This window comes from Bubalus bubalis, chromosome 2 (assembly GCF_019923935.1).
Source record: "Bubalus bubalis isolate 160015118507 breed Murrah chromosome 2, NDDB_SH_1, whole genome shotgun sequence".
Classification (NCBI taxonomy): domain Eukaryota; kingdom Metazoa; phylum Chordata; class Mammalia; order Artiodactyla; family Bovidae; genus Bubalus; species Bubalus bubalis.
In genome coordinates, this window is record NC_059158.1 from 7,639,594 (window position 1) to 7,660,423 (window position 20,830).

The 20,830-nt window shown below is 40.9% G+C and overlaps 1 protein-coding gene across 4 annotated transcripts in view; it reads left to right on the forward strand.

The window, feature by feature from the left end:
• The window catches only part of TMEM170B (transmembrane protein 170B), a 128,050-nt gene that overhangs the window by 30,647 nt on the left and 76,573 nt on the right, over positions 1-20,830 (forward strand). The window contains exons 3-4 of one of the 4 annotated variants that reach the window (XR_003103788.3): positions 1,499-3,316; positions 5,038-9,697. The exons of 2 other annotated variants lie outside the window; for them this stretch is intronic. Coding sequence is in view for 1 of the 2 variants with exons in the window: in XM_025265723.3 (XP_025121508.1) it covers positions 1,499-1,629 (131 nt within the window). In the remaining variant the exon portion in view is untranslated. Of the gene's footprint in view, positions 1-1,498; positions 9,698-20,830 lie in introns of those variants that run through there. One more of the 4 variants, XM_025265723.3, reaches the window with a different exon arrangement.

Here is a 20,830-nt window from a genome sequence, read left to right on the forward strand (position 1 = left end):
GGGAACTGAATTCCTGCATGCTGCATTGTGTAGCCAAAAAAAAATTAAAATTCAAGGATATGACCAATTACACTAGTGAAGTTTTCTACTTGATTGAATAAATGTTGGTGCTCCTAGGAATTTTATTTAATATTGATGTAATTATCAGTTACTGAATATCTTATTCTATTTTTTCACTTGGTGTAAATGTAAAATAGAATGATTTGGAGATTTATAGCCAGACTAATCTGGATTGAAATTCCAGCTCTGTACTTAACTGTATTTTCTTGGACTAGTAACTGAAACTCTCTGAACCTCTCTTTTTTTCATCTTTAAATTAAGTGATAATACTCAGGAGTGGTATGATATTTAAGATGATATTTGTAAATTTTCTGACAAGTTACATATATACTATAAATATACTATGCATTTTAATTTTTCTTTAAAATATGTATATGAAAGCCCTTGGCTTAAATTAATAATTTGCTTTTCCTATTTGTATCTTCTATAGAGGACTATAATAATTTTTATTTGGAAAATTTAGATGAACTATGGAATTAATTCTTAGCTAATTTTTGTGAGTAGATTTCTATTTCAAATGATTTAATTCAAGTGTCTTCAAATAACATTTCTGTCCTTCTTTCCTTTTGTTTGACCATTCTAGGAATATATAGACAGTTTTTTCTAGACAAAAGTTTTAAGGCCTTTTCAACCTGTTAAATGCCATAACCGTAGTTTAAACGTTTCCTCCTTTTATGATTTCTGAGTGTACTTTTAAAGTCAGACTCTTAGATCCTGTTATATATACTATAGCAGTAAGATAAAAGTGTTGAGCCAGAGCCTCAGGGCGCTAAGGTGCCTGAGATTGTCTCATTCTCAGAAGTGCCTGATATCTAAAACATTTTCCTAGAACAGATGTCAGGTTCATCTCCCACTTTTATTAGATGTCAAAATACTAGTCTCCAGATAATTTTACAGTTTTATTCAAATACTTAAACCATTTTATACGGTAGATTGTAAAGTACATTATTCAAAATTCTGATATTATTTAAGACGTTTAAGAATTCATTTTACCGAAAGAAATAAAAATTTAATATTAACTTTTTCTTGAATAATTTAGAAATTATATTAAATTGTGTGGTTTTTCTATATTATTATTTATAATCATCAATATATTGTGTCATATGTTTTTAAAAGTGCTGATGGGATCTGGCTGAGTCAACACCCAGCTGAGAGATTAATGAATGATTCATTTTTTTATGAACATACCTTGTGTCAAGCAAGCAGCGTATACCATAAATACGTATTTTGCAGTCGAATTGAAAAGCCTGTTATTCGGTTTTGTGGGTGAATGTGGTATGGTAGAGTGTAACTTGTAACCCGTCACATGGAAGCTCTTTCGTAGAGCACTGTAAAATGAGACTGCCTGGTGGCTTGCTGCTGGGCTCCCGGGAAGGCGAGCCCGGGCGGCGGCCCTGCAGCGAGCCTCGGGAGTGAACGTGCTCTCCTCTCTCGCCAGGTGCAGCCGTGGCCGGCATTTACCGCGTGGCCGGGAAGAACATGGCCCCCTTGGAAGCCCTGGTGTGGGGCGTTGGGCAGACAGTACTGACTCTCATCATCTCCTTCTCAAGGATCCTCGCCACACTCTGAGGTTTCTGTGGGAATGTCTTTACTTCACATAAGGAAACAGACGTACAGATTCTCTGAAAACGGCATCGTTAGCGAGTGGGCGTGAGATGGTACAAGGACGTGGAAGGAGCGGGTCGAAACACAAGGCCTTGGGCCGTGTGGGAAGATCGCCCTCTGGTGTTCAATGATTGCACTACCGCACCGCACCTTACGTGCCTCCGTCCCGGGCAAGGCGCACTGCTGCGTGAAGCTACAAGAAAAAGCACCTTGTTTAGCTGCCAATCAGGTTAACACTGGTGTTGAATCATCATTCTTAACAGTGTTGTGTTAAGTTACAGGGACGTTTTGAAGAATTGATACATGTGCCAAACTTTTTTTTTTTTTAACATTGATCATGTGAAATTTGCAAGTGTAGTTGTAGATGAGTGCTGTGAACATATTTGACATGAATTCAGGTGATGTAGTGAGAAATTTTGTTTTGTAATGCTAAATCCTGTATGAGTGCTGAATATCAAATCATTTATTATGAGACAAATTACCTGATTTTTAATGTTGAACGTTTCTGGGATTTAGGGCTTTCATATAAACTAGGTATTTATTGTTATTTACTTTATGTGGAAAATAATATTGAATGGAAAACTGCTAGACTCTTTCAAGGATTCAAAGTAGATCTATAGGGTGCATCCTTTTCACTCACTCAAAAAACACTCTTTAATAGTTTCCCTCATACATAAACATTCTGTTGCTATGAATTTAAAAACTTTTTGGGTCACACATATTGATTGTAGTTTGTGTGTCATGAAAATTTAATTTGAAAAATTTCTTATAAATTTTTTAAGAAAAATCTGAAATGCACATCCTATTCTTGATCCTTCTGAAGAAAGTTTCTGCCATGTATCTCATGGAGAAAACATCTTTACAACTGGTATCTCAGTGGGATTATATTACTTGTTGCATATATCTTGATTTTTGACAAAATGTAAGCAGTCTTTCATCCTGGAGTATCAAATGTATATAAAGAATGGCCTAAATTAGGCTGTGAAAACAAGAAGCCTGACTTGTAGTTAAGAAACAAGTCATATAGGAGGAATAATGAACAATCTTATTTTGGCTGTGTGGTAGCATCATAATTTCTCTAAGTAAAAATTGGGGAATATAGTAAATAATTTTAAAATTTGGCAGTTACTCTCAGCATATCAGTACAGTGTTGAACATATATTTAAGTGATTCATTTCAGTTTTTCAACTCTTGTTTCATTCTGTTATTTAAATTTACTAGCATCTACAATGACATTTATTAGAATGAAAAGTTATTAGTATAAAACATTTTAAGAGGTTTTGGCCATATGTAATTGTATTTAAGAGTATAAGAAGTAAGGGAAGCATAGAAACTGGTTGAATTCGTCTCCTACTGAGACTTTTTCGAATACTAGATGCAATTATACATTGTTGTTTAGTTGCTATTTATGTCTGATTCTTCGCGACCCCACAGACTGTAGCCCCTCTCAGGCTCCTCTATCCATGGGATTCTCCAGGCAAGAATACTGGAGTGGGTAGCCACTTCCTTCTCCAGGGGATCTTCCTGACCCAGGGATTGAACACGCATCTCCTACATTGGCAAGCGGATTCTTTACCACTGAGCCACCAGAGAAGCCCATGATTGTATATATGTTAATTCAAAAGAAGAGCCAATTGCAGAAAATATGAAGGTATGGACAATCCAAAAGATAATCTCCATACACTAGCCTCACTCTTTTATAATCTAACTTGGTAACAAGTAAGTTTCTACTAGGTCCCATTCAAATTTAAGACCTTTGTTACCCATGACACCTTTTCTCTACCAAAAAGCAGAATATATCAACAACTCGATGATGTGTTGGGGGTATTTTTCCAGTATGGAAGCCAGTTTGGGGCAGGGTAATTTTAATAACACTGTGGTTTGGAAATCTGTTTTAATAGAAGCCAAGAAGCAACTATGCATTCTTAGAGATCTTTAAATCTTAAAGTGGATTATTTTTATTATGTTTAGCCTGAAATTAGTTTCACATGTTCTTTATATTCCTGATGTTTTCTTAAATTTAGGTCTAAATCTCCCAAGTCAACTTGACTTTTCCTTTTCTGTTAGATTTGAATCACTTTCTTCCTTTACTTTGGTTATTCTGTCAGTAATTTAAAGTGTTCATATTCCTGGGGAGAAATTATCAATAATGTATTGAAATTGAGATTCTACAGAAATGAGTATTTATTTTAACACGTGATTAGTTTATGTTTTCAGAAAGTTATCATGGTAAGGTAACTGGGGCACATGGTTCAGAATCTGAAATTAGCCAGAAAATAACTCGGACACGTTAAATGTATGGCTGCATGGACCAAAGAGATTTAAACTCCTGTTTTTGCTCTGGGATAGAAGTATAAAAAGGTGCATCAGTTTGTAGAGTGTCCTGCAGTCATCTCATTATCTAGTTGCTTTATATTATGAGCTGTGCGTGTGTGTGTGTGCCTGCACCTGTGCTCTTAACTTTGGGGGGAAGTTTTGGTTTCTTCCATTGTTTTTAGTTACTTTCATTGGGATTTTGTGCAACTGTTACTCTTCTGATGTGAAATGCAGCTGATAGTGTGAATGGATGAAATGTTTTAATAGCTGTTTCTATGAGATTTTTTTTAAAAGGTCAATGGTTTTCTTATAGAGGCAAAGAAAACATTTAATAATATATATCTACACACATATATGTCATTACACACACACATATATATGTAAAGCTGCTGTATATGAATAGAGTCTAATTGGAAAGCTTTTGTTCAGTGAACACTTTGATGTAATGGAGAATTTACTGTATTTGCTCAGTTGAATGATCTTTTAAACAGATTTGAGGGAGTTTGAGATTTTTGAATTGGGGGAAATTTTTCTTGGTTTCTTAGTGCTAGATATCCTTGTTTGTGATATAACAAAAGCCCATATTGATATATTTGGGTTATTCTTAAAATTTGTATGTGATTTAGCAGTAAACTTTTGTGTGTGTGTGGTAAATGCAAGAGGGAAGGGGGCTGAGAGCCTCGGCAGTTTATAGATCTTTATCTTAAGAAATGCTAATAAAATATGGCTGACAGTGAAATCAGTTCCTCGAGAAAGAGACTCCTGTCTGCCCAAACTAATCATTAATTACTTAACACACTGGTTAGAAATGTCCATAGATCAGAGTTAGGGGGACTCATCTGAGCTACAAGTGATGCTTAAAATTTAAAATGCTTTAAATGAAGAAGGTGCCAGCAGTCCCCCCTGGACAATTCCACTGGTTGTCTAGAATAACGTGAGTTCTAAATTTGGGCCATATTCCGTGTTCACACAAGTTAATTACTCTTACTTTAGATCTGTGTGTTTACCGAGCAGGTTTACAGTTTGTAACCCAGTGTGGTTTCTTGGTATTTGCAGAATGTGTTTCCACCATCCTCCCAAAATGTGAAGATTTTGTTTGTACTTTAAGTGAGAAATAAAGAAATGAGCTACCCTGTATATCCTATTTGTGGTATAAGGAACAAGAACAAGTTTAAAAAAATGTTCTTGGAAAACGTCTTTAGAGATTCTCACCTGTAATAAAGATCGGGAGAATGGAGCTGCCAAGTCAATGTGCCCAGGCTGGCACTTACATACCAACTAATTCAATTTTGTAAGCATTTTTGGTGGATCTAATATATACAAAGTGCTGAGCCTAGTATTTTCTGTCGTAAGCACAAGGACGCCTCCAGATGGGATCCCTGCGCTTGAGTCCACCAAGAGCTTCTGAGACGGTTTAAATCCTAAAACAGTTGGGAGAACATCCTGCTTCTCGTTGAGAGTTTAAGTCCTTCTCCCCCAGCCCGCGCCCTCCCCCAGTTCTGACTTTTCACCAAGTGGAATTTTAGAAACTGAGACCCCACTGCTGTGGCACAGCGACGAGAACACTGGAACCACGCCAGCGACGCAGGCTTGAACCCAGGACCTCTCACTTGCTGACCGTTTGTTTACGGTGGAAGTGCGTAGTTTGCCCTCCGTTTCTGTGGTTCCACATTCAGGGATTCAGCCAACCTTGGATGGAAATATTTGGAAAGAAGATCCAGAAAGCTCCAAAAAGCAAAATGCCCCCACACAGAACATTTTCATAGTGTTTACACAGCATTTACATTGTGTGAGGTACTATAAGTAATCAAGAGGTGACTTAGAGTATATGGGAGGGTGTGTGTGGGTTAAATGCAAGGGCTGCACCATTTTCCATAAGGACCTTGAGCATCCTCAAAGTTTGGTACCCACGGGGGTCCTGGAATCAGTCCCCTGTAGATACTAAGAAAATACTCAGTATTTAATAGGAAATGATCAATAGATAGTCATTTTAATTTTTTAAATTAAACTTTGCAAGACCAAGTAAATACATTGTTTTGTAAGATTCATCTATTGTCTTTCATTTCCATATTTCCCCTACATGTATTTTAAGAAAGAAACTTAAAAAAAAATTCTCTTATGTTGCTTTCTTTACCTACTTTCAACCTCTTTTTTTTTTTTTTAAATCAGCAGATATTTTTCCAAGAGTGCTTCTGGGGGCTGGTGGTGATAGAAATGGTCAGGGCAGGCAGAAATCAGTATCAGGCTGTGCGTATTACTAGTTAAAACAGGAAAGGTGAGAAGTGGCCGGGACTTACCCCTTATTTTCTCTGGCTTGTGTAATATCCATTGAATCTCTACTGCATGCAGCTTACTCTGCTCGTTCTAGGGGTGGGGAGGTTACCCCTCGCCCCTGCATCCACCTCTCTCCTGCCACCCCAGCCTGCAGGAGAACATACCTCAGCAGTGCTGTCTGCCACGTCCCTCCTCCCCTGGAGCAAACGTGCTTCAGCCCTACTTGTTGTTTGTTTGTTTTTAACTTAAAAGGTAATACTTTTGTTTTAAATTTATGTCCATTTTATAATTCAAGAGATAATAAGATGTTGAGGACTTTCTGAAATATTCTCAAGCCACTTGACTCTTGTAACAAACGTATCTCTCTGAAAGTCTTAGAATTCTTCAAAGAGTCGCTATTTGTTTTTAAGATGTGAAGAATGTGGAAGGTTACTGAAAACATTCTAGTGACCTAGATTGCAGAGAAGTTTGGCAACACTTGGGTAACTGGGTAAATGGTTTCAAGACTGAGAATCTCTGTGGTTGAAATTGACTAGCAATTTCCCTTTTCCTGTCCTTTTTATAACATTGTGGAGGAAGACGGCAGCATAAAAAGGACAGTATTTGATTAAAAAATGATAAAAATTTTCAAACATGTAGTAGTATTTATAGCAGGGGGAAGTTTAAAGATGGGAAGAAAGGTTGGAAGGGTAACGCACAAAAACAGACACATTTGACGAAACACGCTGCATTATGTGAACACAGGTTCCCCTTCTGTTAAGACTACAGATGACACCGCGTGAGTATGTTTACTGCATGTTTGCAAAACGTGTTTCTTTATATGTGAGACTAAACGCACCACAGAGCATTTGAAATCGTCCTGCGGTTTCGTGCGTGTGGTGGCCGGTTTGCCTCACTCACTCAGAGATCTCTGTTCAGTGTCGGCAACACAGTGTTTTTGAGGAGGTGGCTGAAGCTGTTGTCTAAAAATTTATTTATGAATTTGTTTAGAGAAAGTAACGCTTAATATATACAGTATTTTCTGTAAATGTGGAGATAAACCGGTTAATACATTATTAGATTAGTGGAAACACCCAAATTTCTCAGTGTGCTGAGCTGTAACCATCTCCTCCCCTGAGTACAGGGGCCTCGTTTTCACGTTCTTTACGTTCATTGCATGTATGCTGAGGTTTCATAATAACCCTGTCTTGATTTTTGAGAACTAATTTAGCAGTTTTTTTTTTTTAAATATTCCTCCCTCTTCCATACAGGTATCATATGGGGTAGTTTAAACATATGTACAGTTTGTTGATAGAATCAGAAGTGCTGGTTTAGAAGAGAATGTTCTCAACACCTTACAGTTATGCAGCTGTAATCTTGCTGAAAATTAAATACTGTAAGCAAATCAAGACAGCATGGACCTCCTATGTGTTTTTTTTTTTTTTTTTTTTTTTTTTTTAGGATTGTGTCCTGTACCAATATATATCTCCGCTCAGAGGTGACTTGACTGTCCTCTTCTGGGGACTGCGTTTAAGTATGTAACTGAAACTGGGAAGCAGTGTAACATAAATACATAGGAAGAGGAGCTATCATGTATAATCACCATAACTGTAACACTCTTTCTTCTGAACATATTGCATATTGGTAATTTCTAAAGATCATCCCTTTTTTATAGCCCTGTATAAATGAATGGTAACTTGATAGTACTGTTGGTGGTGAGAAGTTTCCTTTGTCTTTAACATATTTATACGTCATCACTAAGTATCTTTGGGTAGGGACATTTTTAAGTTTTCTCCATAGAAGGCAAAAGAGAGGCACCTGTTTGAATTAAAAATGATTTACTTTCAATACTGGAGGAGTTGATAGTCTGATTGTTGATGCTTTCTTAGTATTTGTGATATCACATGCATTTACACTGGAGGAAATTTTAAAGTTCTGGCTGTCTCCCAAACACACACATACACACACACGAGCTCTGCATATTTAGATGAACAGTATACAATTCCACAGTATTTTTCATTTTAGTCATTTAATTAACTAGGTTAAAATTCATAGGATTCTACCATGAAGTATTAACTCCTGACTCTAGTCATTCTAGAACAAGGGGATCAACTGTATCTCAATCAGCTAAAATGTTCTTATTTACATAGCAAAAATATAGTTTGCCTGATAGGTATTACAAACTCACTTGCAAACTGTGTTAATGCTCAGACCACTGATGGATCATTTAGTAAACCACAGTGCAGTTTTTAAAAGCTAAATGATGCCTTAGTGCCTTGGAAGTTAAGATACTTTCGCAAAGTGAATTTAGCAGAATTCAGGATTGGTATGCCTGTTGCTGGGAATTCAGAGCTGAGGAAGGATGTAATTGAATTAACTCCTTGTGGTTTAGTAAACAGTTATTTCATCCTTGACAGATGACAACTGCTTTCATTACATTATCATGATGTGTGGTGTTCGTTCTTTTTTTTCCCCTCTTTCCAAGTAAGTTTGAAATGGGAGAAAATGTAGTCAAGACAGTTAAATGCGGAATGTAAAACTTGGTTTTGTTGTGAGCTAGAGACGCTAGCATGAACAGTGTCAGCTTCGTATTGTAGTTCAAGGGCAGACGCTTCATGTCACTTTTAGGAATATGTTTACCATCAGGGACTTTTTGTTTTTTACTCTAGAAACACTTAATGTACTGTGAAACTTAAAGACAGGAAGAAGAAACCTTGGAGGGGTGTGCACAAAACAAAGGTTTATGTGATGAAGTAACCTGCATTATGTGAACACAATGTTCCCCCTTCTGTTAAGACTGTAATCTACACTGTATGAGTATGTGTACTGCATGTTTACATAATACAGTTTAATTTTGAAGGGTTATTTAAAAAGTATGTTTATTTATAATACCTAACAAGCTGTAAATATTGTATACTATTGATTTTTAATTTTATATAAGCAATTTTTTATTTCCAACTCATGTACAAATCCCATGGTGTATATAGTGTACTTTCCCGGAGAACACAAACTTTGCAGTGAATTTTAATTGTAGTAAGCATCGGGTTTGATTGTGGTAAGCATAGAAATGTTGATCTTTATTTTTAAATTATTTTCCACCACTCATTTTCTTCAAAGGGCAGCAATAAATATATGCAAGTTATTTTTGATTTACAGAACGTTGGTCTGCAAAGACAAGGTCTAGGTTCCAATTCATTGCTTTACAGAAAAGATGCACAATTAACTTCACACACCGTCTAATCTCAGGACCATTTCTGAGGTCCGTATGTGTCTCTCCGCTTTGTAATGTACAGGGTGAACTCTTTACTGATACACACAGAACAACTGTTAAAAGCGAATCCAGCACTTAAATGTCATTACACAGAATTTATTGGGTTAAAATTTGTAATATACAGTATTTTAATAAAGTTTCTGTATTCAACTTCATGCACTTATATATAAATAAACCTGTCTTTAAAAGCTTTATAGGGCGTGCATTTCTTTATGACATACATTTTCAACTCATTCCTTGCGGACTCAAACCTGACACAAAGCTAAGCGTCTCCTCTTATCCTTTGGTCGGCTTTTCTGGGCCAGTTTTACACTGGATTTGGAAGACAGCACTGAGAAGTTGATCACATGTAAGAGACAAACCCGGCCTACTTCACAGTTTTACGGAGGACAGTGCCAGGCCACATAAGCATCTACTTCTAAGAATCACTGTTTTAAAGAGCCCATTGTCACTTTTATTAATAAATGACTACCCTTTACTGAGTACTTAGTCTGTTAGACACCTCATAGGCATTCTTTAACACTTACGTAGCCTTTCAGGCTAAGGGGATTACTAAGAATTCTGAAGGTAATCCTTCACTTTATGAGTGACACATTTGAGGTTCAGAGAGGGTGAGCAGCTTCTCAAGGTCACACAGCTAATAATGCTGAAGTGGGCTTTTCTTATTTTATTACCTATATTTTCCCCCACTGTGCAGTGCTGGTTTCTGCGAAGTATGAGGGAGCCTGTAATGAGATCGGTCAGTCACTCAGTCGTGTCCGACTCTCTGCAGCCCCTTGGACTATACAGCCCATGGAATTCTCCAGGCCAGAACATGAGTGAGTAGCCATTCCCTGCTCCAGGGGATCTTCCCAATGCAGGGATCGAACCAGGGTCTCCTGGATTGCAGGCAGATTCTTTACCAACTGAGCTACCAGGGAAGCCCTGTAATGAGATAAGACAAAGACCAGCTGGCATTACGGGGATTTGAAAAATCATCCTCAGGATTTGTATTGCCAAATCTAGGCATATTTTGAATTTTTGTTGGGGATTCCTAAGGCATGGTACTAGTTACCCAGTTGCTGCTGCTGCTGCTAAGTCACTTCAGTCGTGTCCGACTCTGTGCGACCCCATAGACGGCAGCCCACCAGGCTCCCCCGTCCCTAGGATTCTCCAGGCAAGAACACTGGAGTGGGTTGCCATTTCCTTCTCCAATGCATGAAAGTGAAAAGTGAAAGTGAAGTCGCTCAGTCGTGTCCGACTCTTTGCGACCCCATGGACTGTAGCCCACCAGGCTCCTCCGTCCATGGATTTTCCAGGCAAGAGTACTGGAGTGGGGTGCCATTGTCTTCTCCGAGTTACCCAGTTAGGGTCCACTAATCTCCAGCCTAAGAAGAGATTGGGGCCAACAAAGCCAGTCACTGTAATTGTTAACAAACCCTGCTGGTATGAAAACTTGATTAACTTTAAAAATTGTGCAAAGAAAGTATAAGTAAACTTTTTTTTTCCCCCACGTATACTGACTTATTTCATGTATCGCTTCATTAAAATGTATTTTCTTTTTTCTAGGTAACTTCTTCATTCAACCATAAGATTTATAAAATTATTAAATAAATTTTCCTTCCTGACCATGAGTCTTAAAAAGTCCTTAAAATAAAAATCTTGAGATTAAAATTTCCCTTTTTGATTTTGTTCTTTTGGGCTCTTGAAGTAATATTTTTATAGTATTTTTGTAAAAGGAAATCTGTCTTTGGGTATCTTGATAATTCACTGAGCATCGAAAGAAAGCATTGGATTTCATATCTGTTGCCACCCATTTAGAACAAGACCAGGGGTGGGAGGGGGCAATTAATCTAGAAGAAAGATCCTCAGTTCTTAGACGTAACTTGTTTTCTTTCTTCCTTTTTAAAAAAAGTTTATATTTTTGGCTGTGCCGGGTCTTCGGTGCTGCACGCAGGCTTTGCTTTCTCTAGTTGCGATGAGTCGGGGCCACTCTTCATTGCGGCACGCGGGCCTCTCACTGCGGCGACTTCTCTTGTGCAGACGGAGCGCGAGCAGCAGTGGCGTCAGGCCTGCTCAGTGGTAGTGGCACATGGGCTCAGTCGCCCTGTGGCTTGTGGCACCTTCCCGGACCAGGGGTCAACACGTGTTCCCCTCATTGGCAGGCAGGATCTTAGCCACTGGACCACCAGGGAAGTCCTGAGCGTGTTTTCTGATGGAGAATGAGTTCTTGGGGAGGAGGAATATCTCAGACTTATCAAGTGGACACTTAGATGTTTTAAAGTTGTGTATATGCTCAGTTACTCAGTCGTGCCTGACTCTCTGAAACCCCATGGACTGTAGCCCGCCAGTCTCCTCTGTCCATGGGTTTTTCAAGGCAAAAATAACTGGAGTGGGTTGCCATTTCTTCCTCCAGGGGATCGTCCCGGCCAGGGACTGAGCCTGCGCTTCTTGCATCTCCTGCATTGGCAGACAGTCTTTACCACTGGAGCCACCTTTCAAGTTGAACATTTGTTAATTCATAAAATAGTACCTAAGGTTTTAGGGTATAAAGAAGAAGGTAAACAGGACCTATGGCAGATTTGAGGAGTAGAACTGAGGTTTATATCCAGCTTCTATCAGAATCTTAACAGAATAATCTGTCCCATTTTACTATTCCTGTTTGTCTACTTTTAATTTTCTATATTCTTTGTTCTTGGGGCTTCCCTGATGGCTCAAGTGGTAAATAATCCACCTGTCAATGCAGGAGATGCTGGCTTGATCCCTGGGTCCAGAAGATCCCCTGGAGAGGGAAATGGCAACCCACTCCACTATTCTTGCCTGAAGAATCCCATGGACAGAGGAGCCTGGCAGGATACAGACCATGAGGCTGCAAAAGAGTCGGACACGACTTAGTAACTAAACAACAATTCATAGTTATCATTTTTCTTTTGGCCAATTTTATGAATATTCTTCAGGCTCAGAGTTCTAGGGATTGAATTGTAAAATGGAAATACATTAGTTGGTTTTCCTGCAAAGAGAGAGTTTTATCACTAGATGGTGTAACAGTTCTATTTCATTTTATCCTGGCTTTTGGCCATTCTTATCTGTGAACCAACCCTAATTAAATCAGCCTATACTTCTGGACTCATCTCCATAAGATATATTAATGTATGTTTTTCTGATAAAGATACATGTGAGGAAATGAAATACAAGAAAAACCAAGAGTTTCCAGATTGTCACTAATTTTCCAAAGAAGGTTAAGATACAGTGTTCAGGGGCCACTTACAAATTGGAAAACCACATTAACTTTATGATTTTGGCAGGTCATTAATCTGGACCTTGATTTTTCTATTTTTCATAAATTCATGCTCCAGCTCATTGCATAATGGTCTTTAAAAGTCTATACTTGGGTGATTTTTAATTGCAGAGTTGGTCAACCTGTTGGGATAAAAGGAATATACCTGTGTATCACAACCAGTCTTATACTGTGAAACTTGGTTTTGAATTCCTGTTCTGCCATTTAGGATTTTAACTTGGCCAGGTTGGTTCACTTCTGTGATCTTCAGTTACCTCACCAGTGAATGAGGTAATATCTCTTGTTGCAGGGGGCGCTCAGCAAACACCCTGTCCCATGGGCTTCCTCCTCTCTTGAATCCTGTGCAGGAGGAAGGTTGATGTCCTCCTAGACTTTGCCGTGAGTTTTGATAGTAAGTCCAGGTACCTCTATTTCAGAGTCATTTCCATACCGTGCACGTTGGGATTTTAGAGAGGACTTGTCTCAGGTTTAAACCGTCCCACTGAACCGTGTGCTGCTTTGGCAGCAAAGTTTGCTGAGAGAATTTTTCAGAAACAGACCTCAGTGGGAAACAGCCTGCTTAGAAAACAGTGGATAAACTTGCTCAGCTAGCAAATTCCTTGCGTTCTCAAAACCAAATATGTACAAGATAAGGAAGCCAAAGCAGTCAGCACAAAACCCCTGAAAGATGCTCCTGACTTGCCTGCCGGCTGCCTGCAGTCATCGACCACCGTGATCCTGCTGCAAGCGGGCTTCTCGGCTTTGCTTGTTGTTCTGCAGAGATGGTGTTGGTCTCTTCAGCTCCAGAGAGTCTGACCTGAAAAGCACAAGTCTCAGTACACAGCGTGGTCTGTAGTGGCCTCGGAGACACACGTGCACTCCAGGTCATTAAGGAAATCAGGACGGCACTTATGAGACCAGAGAAAGGACCAAACAGATTTTCATAAAATGGCAGAGTTCCTGTCCCTTTTGCTTTTTTTTTTTTTTTTTTTGGTGGGAATTAGTATCAATGGGTAGGACTCTAGGATGTCTTACAAGAAGACACCTGTATTGTCTTTGTTGTTGTTTTAAGATTTTTTTAAAAAAAAATATGAGCCATTTTTTAAGTCTTCATTGAGTTTGTTACAATATTGCTTCTGTTTTATGTCTTTGCTTTGGGTTTTTGACCTCGAGGCACGTGGGGTCTTAGCTCCTCGACCAGGGATCAAACCCATATTCCCCTGCATTGGAAGGCAAAGTCTTAACCTCTGGACTGCCAGGGAAGTCCCACGTGTGTTGTCTTTGATGTGGGAAATAAGGGAAGATAGAGAGATGGGTCAGAGACATTGTAGGGCTGAGAAAACACCAATTTTGGGAGACTTCAGACTGTTGAAGGCCCTATGTGTGTTGACAGAGTGGGAGGGTATCAGACCTGGGACTTCTCCCTAGCTCTGACTTCTTGTGCACAGGAAGCCTCATGTTAGACTTAGTCTATGACCACATCTTCTGCAGTAAACATGAAAATATCAGTTAGCTTCTCTTGTCTTCCCTTAAATGCAGGTTGAAACTTTCAATGGGACACCATCAGTTTAGGTCTGTTATTCTTGGACATTTTAAAACCTGGACCAGTTTGACACCTTGAACTTGACATTTGCCATACCTGCTACAGCTTTAAGCTTTAGTGCATCTGTAGATGTATTTGGAGCTTGCCTAAGCTGGAGACTTTTTGCCAGGTGAGTGAGAAGAGATGAGCATTTCAAATCGAAAGCACAGCTTCTGTTGTACTTTTTAACAAGTATTTGGAGGAGCTATACAGGCCCATTTTATTGATAAGGTACTCCTATGTTGGCATTCAGCTTCCAAATCATTTTCACATCTCTCATTTTACTCTCACAATTTGTTTTATTTGGGGGAAAGGGAAAAGTGCTTTTAAAAAAAATCAAAGCCATTTACCTGATTAAGCACAGGTCTCTCATGAGACCTGGGCAGCTATTTGGACAAATGCCAATACAAGAGCAGACTTGAAGTAGCCATAGCAACTCGGGAACCTGAAGGGATCCTGGTGGAAACTGACCACTTTCTGGGTAACCCAGGACTGGCTCACTCTCCTGCCACAAGGCTTTGGCTTCAGACTTTTTGAGAAAGGATGCAGAAAGACCCCAGTGTGTTCACACAAGTTCTTCCTGGGGCATTAACCTGTTTTCTTCTATCAGAAGTATCCTACTTATATCAGACATCTTCAGTCGTCAGCGTATACACCACAATGTCAACAGACGCTCGTTATCAGCAGAGGTGCCCCCACATTTCATCGTTTCCCAAGTTTTCATTTAACTAAGCAGATTATCCCTTTCATTGTTCAAACCTCTTGATCTTCAGAGACCCTGTGTCACCTCAACTGATTTATGCCCACCGCCTGTGATCTGGACAGGGAAAGTTGCCACGTCGAGGCAAAACGTGTACGTCTTCCTGAATATTCTGAAACCAAAACGGACCAAAAGAAGAAAGGGTAGTTTCGGTATCCCAGGAACGGGAGGCAGGGTCTGATGTCCGCAGGCGGGGGCCGGCAGGGTGTCAGCAGCGGGTTCGTTGGCTGAGATGGAAGAAATGAACAGTGTGCTGATTAACCTCAGAATCAGGATCAAGTGAAAAAATGCATCCACCCGAGACCTCGGAGATCTGTTTGTGGTATTTGAAAATGCACTGGGGAAACCGTGAAAAGCTTGAACAGAAACTTAGATGACAACAGTGCCCATAAATAAAAGACCAGCTCAACATTATGGAAGGACAAGAGGCAGAGAGAAGAAACCGCCAAGTAACCCTGAAAGAATTGGTTGTTGATGAGCCTTAGGGTTTTGCTGTTGTTAGTTGCTCAGTTGTGTCTGACTCTTTGCGACCCCATGGACTGTAGCCCAACAGACTCCTCCGTCCATGGGATCTCCCAGGCAAGAATACTGGAGTGGGTTGCCATTTCCTTCTCCAGGGGATCTTCCCGACCCAGGGATCGAACCCGCGTATCCTGCCTTACAGTCAGATTATTTGCCACTGAGCCGCCAGGGAAGCCGCACTTTGCAAATATCTCTATATTTTAAAGTGTTTCTTTCTCCAATATAAACCTCGTCTTCACTCACCATCTCCAGAAGGGGGCAGACATGGTCAAGAGTCAGAGGGTTTCTTCCCACGCAGAGTAGATGGAGAATTAAGATGGATCAAGTAGATAAGATTTTTTCCGAAAGGTCCCCAAAGTTAACAAAATAAGCCCTTCAAGATTCAGTCACTACAGCTGGGCTTTTTCCATAAACTGAAATGAGGACAATCTAGCTAAAGATAAATTTGTTTCTCTTAAATATGACTACAGTGTCTTTAATATTGGAACATATCAAATATCAACCTGAGAAATACATCAAATCATTTGGTGAGGTTCCAGTTTTATGATGTACACCTTGAAAAATTTGATGGTTATCTTGGCTGTTATTAATCCAGTCTGGGCTCATCCTTTTGTCCAAAGCTGATAAATAAATATGCTGGCTTTTTATACGCTGATAAATTTGGTAAAATAAGGCCCATTCTCTTTACAACTTCCCCAGCTTCTCTCTTTTTTAAGCCACAATGATACTGGAGTCAGACTAAATGTAAACAGCCTGTGTTAACTATGTGCTGAAGAGCCCTCACCTGGAGGGGCTTTTGAGGAAAAGAATCAGTTGGACAAGCAAGTCTGATCAGACTTACTTCCTATGCCCCTGTCTTAGAGATTCACAATTCACACAGATATATTTAAAGACTGAAACATTTTGAGTCAGGAAACCCTATTTGTCTTTGTTTCATTGCCATGAATTCTCTGAAAAACGTCTATCGCAGTAAGAGAAATCTCGCTTGCTGATTCTGTGGACTTCTAGAAAGCTTTCCCAAGCATTTTTAAAGTTCTACCTGGTGTCCCCAGGCAGATCTCTGGCTCAGTCACACTCAGTCTGAAGCAGGGTTTTCATATCTGAGTGTTAATCTCCAGTGTTGTTCCTCTCGCCTCCAGTGTCTGTTGATGTTAGGTCCCCATCCTTCGCTTGGCCCTGGGACTCTGGAACCTTCTCAGCCCTGTGTTTTCATATGCGGCAGGTCTCTGCCAGGTTCCTCCTCACTTACATGTGCTTTAGGCGTTTCCTGGGCCCAAGTTTCCTGGATAATGTTTGCTGCGTATACTGCTACTGCTGCTCCTAAGTCGCTTCAGTCGTGTCCGACTCTGTGTGACCCTGTAGACGGCAGCCCACCAGGCTCCCCCGTCCCTGGGATCCTCCAGGCAAGAACACCGGAGTGGGTTGCCATTTCCTTCTCCAATGCATGAACGTGAAAAGTGAAAGTGAAGTCGCTCAGTTGTCTCCGACTCTTAGCGATCCCATGGACTGCAGTGCACCAGGCTCCTCCATCAATGGGATTGTCCAGGCAGGAGTGCTGGAGTGGGGTGCCATTGCCTTCTCCTTGCTACATACGGGCCCGGCTTAATGTTGGTCATACTAAGTGGGACCCTCATAGGAAATCCAAGGTTGCGTCTGAAAAGTGTCCAGTGAGGGGTGCAGGCTAACTATCTCAGCATTTCCCCCAAGGAAGAGACCTTGGGGGCTGGGAAAGTCAAGGCAGCTTCACAGAATACATAGCGATAGGTCGGACCCTGAAGGCTGTTTCTAAAGACAGAAGTGGAGTGGAAAGTGGAGTGGAAAGTGAAGAGGAAAATGGCGGACACGGCCAGTTCAGGCGGGACAACGAGGGAAAGCCAGGCGGGGACGGGGACGTGTGAGGTGAGTCACGGACAGGTGAGGCTCGAGGGGGAGACCGTGGAAGGCAACACGAAAAGGGAAGCACATGCCAGGCATCAGCGCTCCGAGCCAGGCACGTGAGCTTGAATTTTCTCCCACAGGCAGAGGAGAACCACTGAAACTGTGTCAGAAGGAAACGTGCTCTCCTCGCGAAACGAGCTTCGGAAGGCGAGTGGGGAGCCCTGTCAGCGCTTTTATATCATCCGTGTGTCCGCTTCCTCGGTGTTCGTGGGAAAGAACAGGGGCTTCTGAGTCGGAATCCTTGACCGGTTCCCACCTATTATGGCCATGTATAAGCTTGAGAAAGTTTCTTCATCTCTCAGAGCCTCAGTTTCCTCGTGTATGAAATGATTTAAGAAGCAACCTCAGGGTGTTGTGAGACTTCAACAGTGTGTATGTACTACATACTGCGGACTGAGTCACTTCAGCAGTGTCCGGCGCTTTGCGACCCCATGGACTGTAGCCCGCCAAGCTCCTCTGTCCATGGCATTCTCCAGGCTGGAATACTGGAATGGGCTGCCGTGCCTGCCTCCAGGGGATCTTCCTCACCCAGGGATTGAACCCATGTCTCTTACATCTCCTGCATTGGCAGGTGAGTTCTTTACCACTAGCCCCACCTGGGATAGTGCTGTTGGAATAAATCCCGGCTTGCAGACAGCTTCATGAAGTCATGCACATGGAGATCATTCTGACCTGCATTTTCCAGCAACACGACGGGCGTGCTCCCCCGTCAGCTGCTTGCGTCTCAAAGGATGCGAGTCTGCACTGCCCTAACTGCCCGTGACAGAGAGAATCTTGCTGCTACCAGTATTTTTCTTTCCTAACCTGAGTTGTTGCATTATTTTGGTTGCTGTTGAGGCCCTTATCTCTCGTTCTCCCCATTAGCACTCGTGTCTGCTGTCAACAGACAGAAGCAGCCACCTGGACTGGCTCTGGGAGCGAGACTTCTTGAAACCCAATCTGCCCAGCTGCCTCCCAAGCAAAGAAGGCTGTCAGAGGGAGGTGAAACCCGTTGACCCCAACCCGGCAGGTTTGCCTAGAGCTGGAAAACTCAAATTCCCTTCATGGCCTCTCCCTTTCTTCTTTTAAAGCTGGTTAATGGAGGGAAGGAACGCCTGATGGGAATTCTCTGTAATATCTCTTATCAGAACACGACCTGGATTCAAGGCACTGCAAATTAGTTCAAGCCAACTCGTATGCATGAGAGTTTATTTTATACCATAAGATACTTAGTGAATAGTTAGTACATGCCAGAGATGTATTTAGTCCTTTGATGTATTATTTCGCTCCTTACCCTATCTCTGCACATTGGGATTTTATCAAGTTAATTTTAACTTCTTCCCATCAACCCAGGCTCTCTCCTTCTGGACTGAAGGCCTTACTTTCTACTCACATGGTAGCTCTTTACTCACGTGTCCATTTGGTTCCTTGTCTCTGACCCCGCACCTCCCAGTTCGGCCTCCCCCCAGGCACAACACCCACCAGCTCAACCTGCTCCAGGCAAGGGGTACTTGGACTTGGCTCTCTGGACAAGAGTTGAGTAGGCTCCAGGCCTCGGGGAAATAGCCAGAGGAGAAGGAGGGCAAGCTGGGGGAGGAAGGGCAGGAAAGAGAGAGCTTGATGGATTCCTGGGGGAGTCTTGACCTGGTAAGACATCCTTGCAATGACATAGAAGAAAGGGAGGTAAGATTGTGGGTCTAAGGGTAAGTAGGTGGTATTGATACAATTCCATGTTATGTTATTATGAAATGATTACACACACACACACACACACACACACATTTCCAGTAGAAAACATCCCTCTCCCCTTAAGAAGGAGGAACACTGGAACAGGGCGGTCTTTGAGTTAGTGGCTCTTGCTGTTGGCTTCTTGTGTGGCGCTTAACTATGCATTTCCTCATCTTATAGGGACAGGGGTAATTTTCATAAAGAATATTCCTTGTCCATGTTTGCGTTTTTGTATGCCTCAGAAGCCCAAATCTTGCTAAACGTTGAAGCTTATATTTTACCATTTAAAATTTCCTACCATTAATTGCATTTGTAATAACATATCACATCTTTCAAATCAACCTGATACCAGCAGGATTGTCAGAAGGTCTTCCTGGATTTATAAAGAGGTATTCAGATGCTTTCAGTGCTAGGTGATAAACAAGCTGAAAATAGATATCAGTAAATATTTTATGGAGCTAATAATTTGTTTTTAAAGTAAAACATTTGTCACGAATGATACCTGCAGTGAGTAAAACATTTTCCTTTGTTTTATTAAAACATTAAATAGCTGCACTAAGACTTTTGGAATGCCTTATAGCTGTAATTTATGAACTGCAGATTAGATCACAGTGTCACATCAGTGTTACATTTCTTGAATGTGAGAACTAAACTGTGTTCATGTGAGAAGATATCTTTGTTCTCAGGCAAACACTGGTATGTTCAGGGGTAAAAAGGAACAATGTTTGTAACTGACTCATATTAGTATTAATGTCGGGCTTCCCTGGTGGCTCAGACAGTAAAGAATCCACCTGCAACGAGGAAGACCTGGGTTTGATCCCTGGGTTGAGAAGATGCCCTGGAGGAGGGCATGGCAACAGGCTCCTGAAGAATTTCTTCAGTAATTCTTGCCTGAAGAATCCCAAGGACAAAGGAGCCTGGCGGGCTACAGCCCATGGAGTTGCAAAGAGTTGGACATGAATGAGCAACTAAGCACAGCAATACCAACATTATGTATTATATTAATATTTATACATTATATTAATAATTATATATAAAGGGAGAGTGAATGATAAAGCACATGTGGATCAATGTTAAAATCTGGTTTATCTGGATAAAGACAGTATGAGGGCTCTTTGTATTATTTTAACAACTCTTCTGTAACTTTGAAATTATTTCAAATAAAAAGTTTAAAACATATATATATATATATATATATGGTCATGTATTAGATACAGTTGTCCCCTGGACCCTTGGGGTCTGGCTCCAGAACTCCCATGGATACCAAAATCTGAGAAAGAAGGCCCTCACATAAAATGGCATGTTTGTGTTCAGTCGTTCAGCTGTGTCAGACTCTGCAACCCCATGGACTGTAGCCCTCCAGGCTACAGTCCATGGGATTTTCCAGGCAAAAATACTGGGGTGGGTTGTCATTTCCTTCTCCAGGGGGTCTTCCTGAACCAGGGATTGAACTCGGTTCTCCTGCATTGTCAGGCGTGTTCTTTACCACTGAGCTTCCAGGGAAGCCCGTGAAACAGCACAGTGTTTGCATGTAACCTATGCACATCCTTCTGTATATTT